General features: G+C 39.7%; 2 protein-coding genes across 2 annotated transcripts; one reads left to right on the top strand and one right to left on the bottom strand.

Moving 5' to 3' along the window:
* Positions 1-960: 960 nt before the first annotated feature.
* On the top strand, positions 961-5,365 carry LOC104449409 (zinc finger CCCH domain-containing protein 62). The gene is made up of 9 exons (XM_010063553.3): positions 961-1,229; positions 1,317-1,434; positions 1,602-1,716; positions 1,807-1,868; positions 2,229-2,280; positions 3,268-3,379; positions 3,932-4,030; positions 4,113-4,240; positions 4,427-5,365. Exons 2-9 carry the CDS (start codon positions 1,377-1,379, stop codon positions 4,992-4,994), a joined length of 1,194 nt encoding a protein of 397 aa, XP_010061855.2. The 5' UTR covers positions 961-1,229; positions 1,317-1,376; the 3' UTR covers positions 4,995-5,365.
* A 274-nt stretch (positions 5,366-5,639) lies between these two features.
* On the bottom strand, positions 5,640-9,837 carry LOC104449407 (mediator of RNA polymerase II transcription subunit 28). The gene is made up of 4 exons (XM_010063551.3): positions 9,550-9,837; positions 8,039-8,224; positions 6,268-6,380; positions 5,640-6,169 (listed from the first exon to the last, which is right to left on the bottom strand). Exons 2-4 carry the CDS (start codon positions 8,214-8,216, stop codon positions 6,035-6,037), a joined length of 426 nt encoding a protein of 141 aa, XP_010061853.2. The 5' UTR covers positions 8,217-8,224; positions 9,550-9,837; the 3' UTR covers positions 5,640-6,034.
* Between the last annotated feature and the right edge of the window lie 2,490 nt (positions 9,838-12,327).

Here is a 12,327-nt window from a genome sequence, read left to right as displayed (position 1 = left end):
CGGTTGGCAGTCAGTGGCTGCTGTGACGGCCTAGGCGGTGATGTGCGGAGATGAGGGATGGTGGTGCGTCTATGCCTCAGGGACATGCGCAAGGAGATGGTGTGTCTCTTGTCCCACATTGCCTAGAGAGGGAGTTCTAGGTTGCCTTATAAGGCAATGGCCTCTTTAATTGTACACACACATTTTCTTGGAGTAGTATAGGGGCGGCATCAAGCCGTGATGGCTGATGTCGTGAGGAGCAAGAAGAAAAGGAAAAGTTACTTTTTTCTACTTCTTATATCTCGTTCTAAATTTATTTCCTAGATATAGATATATATATATATATATTATTTTATTTCGAAGAATAGAAAAATTAATTTACGTTACTAAATAAATTTCCGTTCTTTTTCTTTTTCGGGAGCAAAAGAACAAAAGAATAGAGGAACAAAAAAGTTTTCATATGCTAAATAGATTATCAAACGGATTTTTATTCTTTTATTTATTTATTTCGGGAGTGAAAGAATAGAATCAAGTACTATAAAAGAAAAATTAATTTACGTTACAAAATAGATTTCTGTTCTTTTTATTTTTCAGGAGCAAAAGAACAAAGAATAGAGGAACAAAAAGGTTTTCATATCCTAAATATATTATTAAACGGATTTTTATTATTTTTTAATTTCAGGAGGAGTGAAAGAATAGAATCAAGTATTATAAAATAGGCTCTTTGCCTTTATACTACTGTCGACCATGTAAAACGCACGTGATGAATGATGATAAACAGAGTTCCATTCTCGCACACTGCTAGCATTTCGTGTGGGACGAAATGAAGCAAATCTGGTAAATGAAAGGGGAGGGGGCAAATTCGTCATTTCACCCATTGGAAGAAGTGACTGGGGGCATTTCAATTTTAAACGATCTGACCGTTTGGCCTGACGAAAGGAAGGACTCGAGAAAATAAACGCTATAAATTCTGAAATTGGACAAAAAGCAAACAGCACCCGAGAGAAAAAAAGTTCAGGCTCATCATCATCCATGGCGACCTCAGAGCTGCACGCGGCGTCCACGGGATACCAAATCTCAGATACCGACGAAGAGGACGAAGCGTGTTGCAGCGATTCCGACTCGGACTATGACCCGGACGATTCGGACGACGACGGCGACGGCGATCGGGACGGCGGCGGCGGCGGCGTTCCGGACGACGCTCACTCCCAGTTCTCGGAGCTCTCGATCAAGAACACGGCGAAATCGCGGTCAGTTTTCTCATTCGAAACCTCTCGGGTGCTGCGGTTTTGAATGGATTGCGGCGACTTTCATCGTCGCGGATTGGGAATTTGCAGGACGCGAAAGGACGTCGATCGGAGTGATGATGCTGCGCAGCCTCGGCTCAGGCGAGCTTTATGGAGATTGATGAGAAAGAGGACGAGAGCGCAGAGACGGTTCTGTCGCTCGTACACGGTGAGCTGAATAGTTGCAGGTTTCGACTTCGTTTTCGTGTTTTCCGATTTGGATTGGCTTCTGGATGATGCCTCATTTGCAAAATCGACTTTTTTTTTTTTTTTTTTTTTCGATTCGAGCGCTCTTAAGCTGGATTGTGTTTTGCTCTTTTTTGCCTTTTGTTGTAGCTGGGCAACTTGAGAAACTGAAAGTGGAGCAGTGCAAAGCTTATCTGAGGAAGAATGGTTTGAGGCTGACGGGCAACAAGGAGACACTCATTCAGCGGATCAAGGAACATATAGAGTAATTTCGCCCTCTTAGTTAAGAAAATATGTTGTCGCATGTGGAACTTCATGAATTTCTTTTAGTGATGATTGCATAATGATGTTGTAGGATCTTCACTGGTAAGGGGGAGGAGAAGTATCCGGTGTCTAGTTTTGTATTGAGGTGCAAAGGTGAAGCTCTATCTTTAGGCCAATGCACCTGAATTACAAATTCCTGGGTAAAAATAGCATGAGCTTATAAATTGTTTTAATTACAGATAATCTAGGTATGGTTCATAGCTTATGTCATATACATAGCACCAACCGAAAAACTGTCTTCCTGATCCCCATCATACACATTCCTTGTGAACCTGTGAGAGTATGAATATCAAGAAATGTTCCTTTAATGTGCTGCTTATCACCTAATATTTTACTTCTTGGGTTGGTTAATCATAAAAAGATAGCAGCTCCGGGTGTGTGGGTGGATGATGCTACAAAGTAACTTTCTTTCTATTTGTGTCATATCCGGACTGATAAAGGGGTTTTATGCAGGTGATGCATGCACAGGCGATGTTGTCATGTTCGAACAGAATGTCTATGAACTGTAATCTCTCTGTCCTAGCAACTCATACGGAAGTGTCCATTAGGATTGTGCACAGTTGGTGCTAGAAGTTGTAGAAGCTTTAATTTCAACTACTATTTATTTGAATACTCTAGTTTAAATAAGATACTGATGTTTTGTTTTGTTTGTTTTTTTCCCCGTTTGTTTTTAATGCGGTTCATAATTTTAGTCTTTATGTATCTGAAATGCTTCAAAGTCATTGAATGACCTGTTATTCTATCTTAACCTATGTCTTAAACAGAATGTAAACAGTCCTCATATAATAAAACTTTTCTGGATAAAAAATTCTAGTAAGTGCGAGCTCCATGATTGTGGATAGTAATGATTCTGGTTTACCCTGGTGTTACATTGAAATCAGCGAATGTCTGTTTAATCGCAAGTATGGATGTTTTAGGTTTAATAGCCAATATGGATAATTCCTGAATTTCGTGATCCGTCTAATTCAACCATCCCATCGTTGGTTACTCTAAACCTTACATTTGCTGTGTATCAAGCAAAAGGGACTTTGTAACTTCTTGCTATGGCATCTTTTCCGCTTTTGTGATTATGACATGCCTGGTGAAAACTTGAAACAATATATGTGTGTATGTATATTCTTTTAATTTCAAAGTCTACCTTGACATAGTTTTGCCCTCAAACCCATTGCAACAGGACAAATAACAAGAGACGCGCTCTATTAGCTTTATCCCTCTTATTTTCGTGAAACTTCATCTTTTCTATGAGATTCCTCTTGAAAAGTTATGCATAATCAAAACAGATACTGCCCAAAAAAGTTGTTGTAGATCTTTGGCTCAAGTTGAATAATCTTACAAAATTGAGCAGGTATTTCCATATTGGTGAATTGAAAAGATGATCTGCCAAATTTGTCTATTTTATGTTTCAGTTTGCTTCAGTGGAAATACTTGTATGGTTTGTACCCTCTATTTTGTTCCTCAGTTATTGACTTATTACTGGCACTTCCATTTTCAGATTTAACATAGCATCTCGGAGTGCCAGTGGTCCTCCATGTGGAAAGAGAATTGTAGCAGGCCGTATTGTCAAAGAAAGCTACGGTGCTGCTAAACAACAGCATACTTTCACTGTGAGTTTCTGCACACAAGGCGTCATGTAGAATTTCAGCGAACTCAAGCTTTTCCACTTGACTTTTGATTAAGATTAATCGTAACATTGTAGACTGCTAAAAAGGAAATTAACTACCCGATATGTTATGATGGTTTGATCCCAGTGCAATGGGATCTTGCCATTAGGTTTTAACTTCATAACCCTACCAGATTTGACTCAGAAAGTTGATGACTTGCTCAACATGTCGACAGATCAAAGGACGTTAGAAAGTTCTCATCTCACTCGAGAATCAACATAGACTATTGATTTATATAGTGAATCTATTTGTCTGCACTAAGCATTTCGTTTCTCTACAGAAATCATTCTTCAATGTGAAATCATTGGCTGTGTATTTCTTGCATTAATTTGTCTTTCATTTGTTCCATTCACTAAATCATCTCGAGGACTGTAGGCTTTTGTGGAAGGTTTTTTTATTTTTCAATTAGTTTTTTATATGCCAAAGTATGAGATTAGTTCTTTCTCTTTCATTTCCTTTTTGTATCGTTTAAAAGGTTTTGGACTCATTGATCAGATAGAGGTTCTCTGGAGCAAAGGAGAGAAACCACTCCCTCCCCTTCATCCTCTGCTTATCAAGGGCCGAAATCTTTACCGTTACAACACCATGAGACAGGTCCGAACCATATGGGAGATTTCTCTGATTGCATGCCGATAATGTAAGGATTCAGGCATAATAACACTGGTGTCAATTTCAGAGATGGGAAGATGAAGGAGAGAGGGCCAAAGCATTGATGGAAAAGCATGCAAGGGGCTCATTAGCAAGGTCTGATAGAGAAGCACGACTCCAAGACAAGGAAAGGAGGAAACTTAAGAAGGAAAGCAGGTACGGATCTTTTTCTCTAGATTATGGCCAGATAATCCTGGGTAAGTCCTGGATACCATTGCGGTAACACCATAGTAAATGATTCTCAGGTTGAGTGTGGTCTAGAAAAATCAGTACACAACTTTTGCTGCACTGTTGCTCTGATATGTTGGATCTCAAAAGTATTTTACTTTTATGCTGCCCCAGGACTTCCAGAAAACAGAACATTAAGAAGAACGGGGCTCAGAAAATATCAATCTCAACCTCAAAAACAGGTAATGAAGTGGCGCAATTAAGAGGATCATCTATTGCCGGTATTGGCCAGCCAATAGTTCGGCCTATACAGATGAATTCAACAGAAAACCATCGTAGCAGAGACCAGTTTCAAGAGAAACGTGGGGACCCTCAGAACCGGGGGAAAAGTTTGAGCTTTATGAATACAACTAAACATGAACTTTCTCATTCTCGGAACGATGCTAATTTGGGTAATCAGAGACCTAATCATAATTTTTCAAATATAAATGGAGCAGTGCAAGTACCGCACTGGGTTCATGAGAGGCAGCCATTGGCAATTGTGAATCAGCATCCAAGGAACTTCATGGGAGGGCAGAGCAAGGCCGCAGGAAGCCACAACGTTGCCGCTATTTTGAGCAAGGAAGATGCTATTTTGGGGACAAGTGCAAGTTTTTGCATGAGCATGGAGAACGTGGGCAAAGGTTTTAGGGGAGAAGAGGGAAATTATTTTTTGGTTTCCAAGCCGACTTGGAAAATGTAGAGCAGTTCGGATTTTGTGAATCAGTTTGCCATTCAAGCACATTCTCTGCAGCAAATCGGGGATTTGTTCTCCATTTTTAGCAGGTCTATCTACTAAACTGGTGTTTATCCCAAATCCTGATAAATGAAAAGTGAATCGTGGGAGTGGCAAATCCTGGACTAGTTGAAGACCATTGCCTCAATTATGAAATTCTTCTTCAAAAATGTTGGCTAGGATACTTTTTATCATGTGCAAGACCTTTAAAGTGTGGCTTACCGGAAACTATTAGATCCAAAGTGTGGCTTTAAAGTGTGGCTCTAAATGTTGGCTAGGATACCTTTTATTATATGCAAGACCTTATCTGGATTAGCAAACATACTCTTACGTTCCAACTTTGTCCCAGTGGAGAATCATTTCCCAGCTGAAGGGAATGACCAAAGCATGCTTATTCAGGATCTGCATGAATCATGTGGGCATAAGCCCGAAGTGCCAATTATCAAGAAATTATCGACTTAGATCAAGCTTGGATCTTATACAACTTTTGGTGGAAGATTTTTTTTTTCTTTTATCTATTCTTTCGAGCCACTGCCAAGAAATTAAAAGAAGTCCACCCGTTCATATATCTGAAATTTTTCTTGTGACTATTTGCCACACCCAAATCCCCAAGAAGAAAAGGAGGCTCTAGTCCTATTAACGAGTTGCGAATAGCAACTTCTTCAAGACATTAATTCGAAAGCAATAGACAGGCAAAGAGGCAGAATTTTTTTCTAAAGCTGACAATTAGAACAACAAATGCTAAAATAAGGCATCAAGGATCTTGGTCGACCCACAGATCGCACTGCGAGGGGTGATTTTTCCCCTTTTGCAGCATTTTGATCCAAGAGCCTATAATTACAAAAGACCCACCGAATAAAAAAAAAATGAATAGTGGTTGAAAAAATTGTGCACTCATGAGGCAAAGAATAAAAGTCTTTTCATGTTGAGATAACCAGTAGCATAAAAAGCAATCCATCTTTTGTCCACCTCCAAGTTGAGCATAGACCGAGTCTTCTGGAAATTGTCTATACCTTCTCAAGTTCACAGTTGATTTTATCCAATTGATCCTTCAAGTCTTTCCTCCACCCTTGGATCAGTCTCTCCTGTTTCTTGATGAGCTCGGTCTTTATTTTTAGTTCTTCCTCCATCATTACTATCTCCTGTTTCCATAGGGAATTAAGTTTGCAAATGCCATCAATTATCTCCAAACATTATAAATAAAAAAAAACTGTTGTCCTAGCTATTTCATTAGCATTACCTTCATAAGCTTTTCAGCCTCGGTTGGCTGATCCTCACGCTGAAGACTGATAAAGTAAACTTGAAGTTTTTTGGCAGCCTCCATAAAATCTCTAGCATGCCTCTCGACATCAACTAAAACAGTAGAAGTCCTTTCTCAGTAATCAGGTTTTCACAACATAGCCAGCTAAGAGTTTTGGGGGAGGGTTGGGTTGGGTGGGGAAGTGAGGGAGAAGCAATTGCGTTCAGGGATAGGCAACCAAAATTATAATTTTCTTTAAAAAATAGCTAGCAGAACACCTTTGTTTAGCAGGGCTTTTTGTTTGCTGAAGCACGAGTGATGAATGAGAGACAAACTAGAAATGCTTACACATATCTTATTCTCTTTTTGATAACAAATGCTACTTTACTAATATGAAATCTGAACAGTTAAAATTACACAAACAGAGACATATTCTCAGCCTACTGCTACTATACATGTGGGGCAAGTTAACAAATCAAACAACTGAACTTAGAATATATTAGCATGCTAAGGCATATCCAATGTGCGTGATATCGGACAAGCAACAACTCAGACATAACGTAGATCTAAAATGCTGACAAAAACACAAAAAAGCTTATTCAGCCCAGAAAGTCTAGAGATATCATGATCACTTTTTGGTTTCCTAGTGGCACCAAACAAACACTCCATTACAAGTTGAGTGAACTGTCCCTTTTGTATCAAAAGAAAAAACATTCTGAGAATGCTGTCCTGCAACCAGATGTTAAGGATCTTTCATTCCTCAAGCTTCCTCCAGGAACGACTCAAACAAGAACACTTCCCACATACTGGCTAATATTACCCAGTGCATTCCCCACAAGACTTGCGATAACTCAATTGTCCTCTGTAAGAGGTCAAGTTCCTTCAACAGATTGTCTCAAACAATACAACTACAGGGAAACTCGCAGCTTATATATATGATTTTATAGTTTGAAACACTAGAAAGGCAACTTATTAAAACTACTTTTGAGTTCAATTGCAAGGGAAAGCCTAAAACATATGCTCTTCTGGTTTAGAATCCAGATAACCAGCTCCATCATGATATGGTCTAAATAAAACTTCATAGGTTTACAGGAGATCGCATGTGCAGGTCCTAGCTCAGTATGATTGATAAGTGATCTGTTGTTCTCTCCTCTCAGGGCTAATGATGTTAGCACGGTGGAAAAGAAACTACCATGTCCCCTTCTGCCTACCCGCATCCACCACTTCAGATGGATACATAGCTATGTATTGTGCTGGTTATTTGACTGACATATGGGATTCTCAAAACACTTATGATAATCACTTCTTTATCTGATTATACACAGTTTCCATCAACTGAACTACTTTAAATGCAGAGATTCCTCTTAGGCCTAACTGAGATGCACTTTTGGGGAACCATCAACTAGAATCCTAATCAATAACAAGCTAATCCTTATCCTACTCAGTGAGTCAGAACTAGATATGTAATCACAACTAAATTTTCACAAGAACCATGTTTAACTGCACTTATCAACTAGTAATAACTCACATTATGGGAAATTGCAGATGAACAATATTACTGATGAAAGGCTTCAAAAGGAGGGAATAACAACATAAGAACATAAACGAATGAAATCATTTTCCATCAAGCAATGACAACAGCCAAAATATGAATAGTCCTGGTTTGGTAATGCATATGGAGCAATCTCAAGTAGCAGAAAGAAGATGATAGCACACCAAGCATTCCCCACCCCGGGGAAAAGATTGGATAAGAGATTAAGCAATGACAAACTTTGATGTGAAGGATGCTGGGAGCGGTCTATAGCTTGAAGCTCTCTTGCTGGCAGGCATGGTAGCAAAGCTTCCTCCAGTGCAGTAACACAAGCCAGCATATCTTCCTTCGGATGCTTCGGAGATTGCAGGTGGGGATCAACTTGATGCTGCTGATCGAGGGCTTGTCTCTCAGACATTTAATTTCCTAAATGTTAAAGTGAAGAGAGTCATAAATATGGACTTCTTGGAGTATGAGGAGAAAATTTCAATGAAACTTTCCAATGAAGTAGGAGGTCGACCGTAGTAAGGATCACAAAGATTTCCGGCATATTTTTAGCTAATTCGGTCCTGCATATCAAAATCTCAGAATAAAAGCTAATTGTATAACCCGGATTGATGGCTTATTAAAGCACTCATTTGGATATCCAGCTAGATATTTTCACAGAAAAAAATGTGGTTTTTTGTTCCAAAGAAGTGCTAACTTTTAAAACAATCAGACTAACCATTCTTCCCTGATTCAACACAAATATCAAGGGATGCCTCTTATGTAAGCAGCTTTGTCCTTGTCCAACATTAGTGGACCTTCCCATACAGAGACCAAACATTAAAACAAAACCAAGAAAAGAGGAAAGAGATATTTTAGAGTAAATTAACTTCAGCATGAATATGTTTTCACATCAATTAGCTGGTGCAGGCAACCCAGAAAATCTCTTTTATCAACCCTGTATACTATATCTGCCCATTTAAATCAAGGTTTAAGGGATTTTAATACTTGAACTGCACATTAGACCTTCCCACCCATTTTTTTACCAATGACATTTTCCTTATGTTTTCCCTCAAGTCACCATAAATAACACTCTTGATCACTGGTAAATTTTTTTGACAAAAGCCTAAAAGTGTTCTTTTCCAAGTTGTGAAAATGGAAAAGGAACAATCGTTTTCATGGACACAAAATCTTTCATAACATTGAAAACTCTCCAAATCTGAGGGTCCAATTCGGAAACAGTTCACGTACTAATACATTCAGCAATTCACAATCACAAAGAGGTGTAACAATTTAGTCGCTCATCATATCAATTCGACATCGCCTCTCACAGCTAACTCGGCTTGCCTTCTCGTCTGTGCCACCAAGTACAGGGCAAGACCATGATACACCTAATTCAAAACATTAAAAAAATCTCAATATCTGGCAAACCTCACGCGAGACACACTCCATCCAATCCTCAGAAGAGTTCACCCGTCCAAAATCAAAGTAATGGAAACGGAACCACAGCACCCTGGGAGACTCAACAACACTGCAAGTTTGGTTAATGTATAAATGGAACAACAGTCAACGGGAACCGAAGTAAAACGGAATTAACATAATTCAGAAAAACGAAGCATTCAAATCAGGAACACCGCGCAGCTGACTAGTCAACTCCGTTGTCTCCGTGAATTAACCAAATTGGAGAACATGGGCAAGCATAAAAATCGCGACTTGATAGATACTGAATAAAAAAGAACGAACTTGAAGTGCGACGAAGACAATACCTCGGATGGGTCTTCTTCAAGCTTGAAAAATGTGAAGAAATTCGCAGACTTTCAAGCTCCAACGCAGAAAAAGACGAGGGATTGTACGCGAGACCGGCTCAATCGCAGGCGAAGACGCAGTCGGCAAGATTGGATTGTATCGAAGAGGGGTGTTCCTGTGTGAGGCGAACAGAGAAAGAAGAGAGAGAGAGAGGCGCGCTCAACTGCAAGCGAAGATGCAGGAGGCAGAAGAGGGGGTGTTCTTACGAACGGAGGGGTGCTCCTGCGTACTTTGTAAAAATTCCTCCTTTATTTATTTATTTATTTATTTATTTGCTTTACACGAACATATATATACACTATACTTTTATTTTTAAATATTAAAAGGAAAATCCTAAGTATGATTTAAAAAAAAAATAAAAATCCTACCAACAAGTTCATAACCACTATTTGTTTTTTTGTGCACATCTTTACTTTAAAAAAAAAAAGATTACGAACTCTAATGGATGATGAATTTCACGTATAACTTCATTAATTGCAATTAATACACATTAATCTTTACGATTATAATTAAGGCTGCATTTGATGGGTTAAGTAAAACTTTGGATACTTTTATTTTATTTGGTGTCTAGAGTGATGCGAAATCCTAATATGATCGAATATGGTTTTTTTTTTTGGGAGTGGATAGATCATCATAGGATATGTGCAATTTGGAGAATTAATAATAATATAATAAAAAAATCAGGTGTTCTTTCCCCACTTGCTCGTTGATCACTCTCTCTCTTTGCCCAGCACCTTCATCCTGACGGGGAACTTTGTGATCCTCATCAGAGCCTGACCGCTGCTCTGCGAAGAAGATGATCTGACGGAGGCGATAGCCACGGCGACAGAGCTTCAACTGCGTCATTCGGAGAGAGTTGGATCAGAGAAGCTACCCGCTCGTGAACCAGATTTGCGGGCCGTCTCGGCGAGCCCCATGACACCTTCAGAACTTTACCTGCTGGCCTCCTATCCACGAATCCCACTTTCGTTTGTACTGCCTCCATTGTCGGATCTTGTAATCGAGATTCGGTGTGATCCTTGTGGCGGTTCTTTTGGATTTGATGAGAGAGGAAGGTATTGAAAGTGAACAACATGTGTAGGAGAGGGAAGAAGTAGATATCGTGTTTAATTGAAGAAGATGAGGATAAATTCGCCGCCGAAGAGGAAGAGGTCGACCGCGGCGGAGATGGTGGGACTGGCGAAGAACTTGAACTCGAGGCTGTCTCACGGCGGCGAAGTCGGAGGTAGAGTGAAGCAGAATCTTTTTTTTTTTTTTGAATTTTAATCATGCAAATCAAATACTTATTTGGATAATATTTATTTGAATTCATGCTATATCTGATCGTTAACAAACGTCGGATCGGATATTTACAGTCCTATTCTATTCTTGTCTTATCTAACATTATTCTATCCAACAAAACTGTCGAGATGACTAAATGCAACCTAAGAGGCTAGATAATCATGCTATAAATATAATTTGCCCCATTATTTTATAATGTTGATTCGTCAAGATCTTAGTAATTTATCAACGATGAAAATCCAACAATAGATTGATTTGGTAATATTGTTACGTAAAATGCCGCACCGGCCACAAATGGTGATGGAATTATGATGCAGGTTGATATTTCTATAATGTCACGAGTTTGAACTTGTTTGTGATAGTGGTCCAAGTATTTTTCACTCGATAAGATTTTAGATCTCCAACACCAAGGGTGGAATTATGGTGATGGAGTTTCACAGTGATTAATTCTAAGGTAGGTCGATTCTCATGCTGAAATCGGGAATCAAATTAGAAGGTCCGATTTCCACTTTGTGGAACGGAGAATCGACCCACTTGGTTTTAGGGTGGTCTAGGACCCACGAACTGGTCGTTTCTTCTTTTTCTCCTATTCCCTGCAGGACTATGTAAGTGTTAATAGAGCATGCTCGTGATAAATTAAACATGATCATTAAGAACAGTCTCAAGGCGTCTAGCAAGCGAGGAAGGCTTGAGTGCTGCGTGACTGAGATTGAAAGAAGTCAGGGCGAGAGGTGTAAACAATAGACGCGGGTCATTAAATCTGATCGAGAAAAGAATTGGAATAAGCAGGGCTAATCAATTTCACGGTGAGCAGTTCATACCTTGAAGCTGAAACTGCCCATTAACAACTGTTCAAAAAAAAAAAAAAATTAAATCGGGAGTTGCCCATTAATTTTATGGATCCACTTGAGAACTGATCCAATCCGGTTCGCGGGTTGGTCCGTGGAATTGGTCAAAATATCTCCAACAAATTCATCCAATGTTCTTCACGATCCTTGCACCACCATGCCCTCCCTCCCTCCCTCCCTTGACAAGCTCCAGCTTTGCCGAGACCTCACGTGGCCGAGCACCACATTGCTGTCGCCTCATCCATAACGCCATCATTTTGCCGCGACGACTTCAAGCCAGCCATGAGCTTTGCCGAGCTGCAAAGCAGCAAATCCCGTGCCAAACTTAATCGAGATCTCCATGGACGAAGCTGCTAGTGTTTCGCTGCGCTTGCTGTCTCTCATCGCCCCGATTCAGCCGCGAATCTGTGATCTGCTGTTAGACCCTCTTGTTGGTCCTTGTTTGTTGCCCGTTTTCACTTCACAGTTCTTGGTGTTCACTTACCGTTGAAGTTGCTCGCCGCTTGCGATCTTTGCTATCTATTTCTTGTTCAAACTCGGCGGTCTTCAATGTTTGAGTGTCGTTATTCAGTAGTTCTAGTAAATTTGGTATACCTCTTTTTCAAAAAA

Source organism: Eucalyptus grandis, chromosome 6, assembly GCF_016545825.1.
Source record: "Eucalyptus grandis isolate ANBG69807.140 chromosome 6, ASM1654582v1, whole genome shotgun sequence".
Taxonomy (NCBI): domain Eukaryota; kingdom Viridiplantae; phylum Streptophyta; class Magnoliopsida; order Myrtales; family Myrtaceae; genus Eucalyptus; species Eucalyptus grandis.
This window is presented reverse-complemented; position numbering and strand designations above follow the sequence as displayed.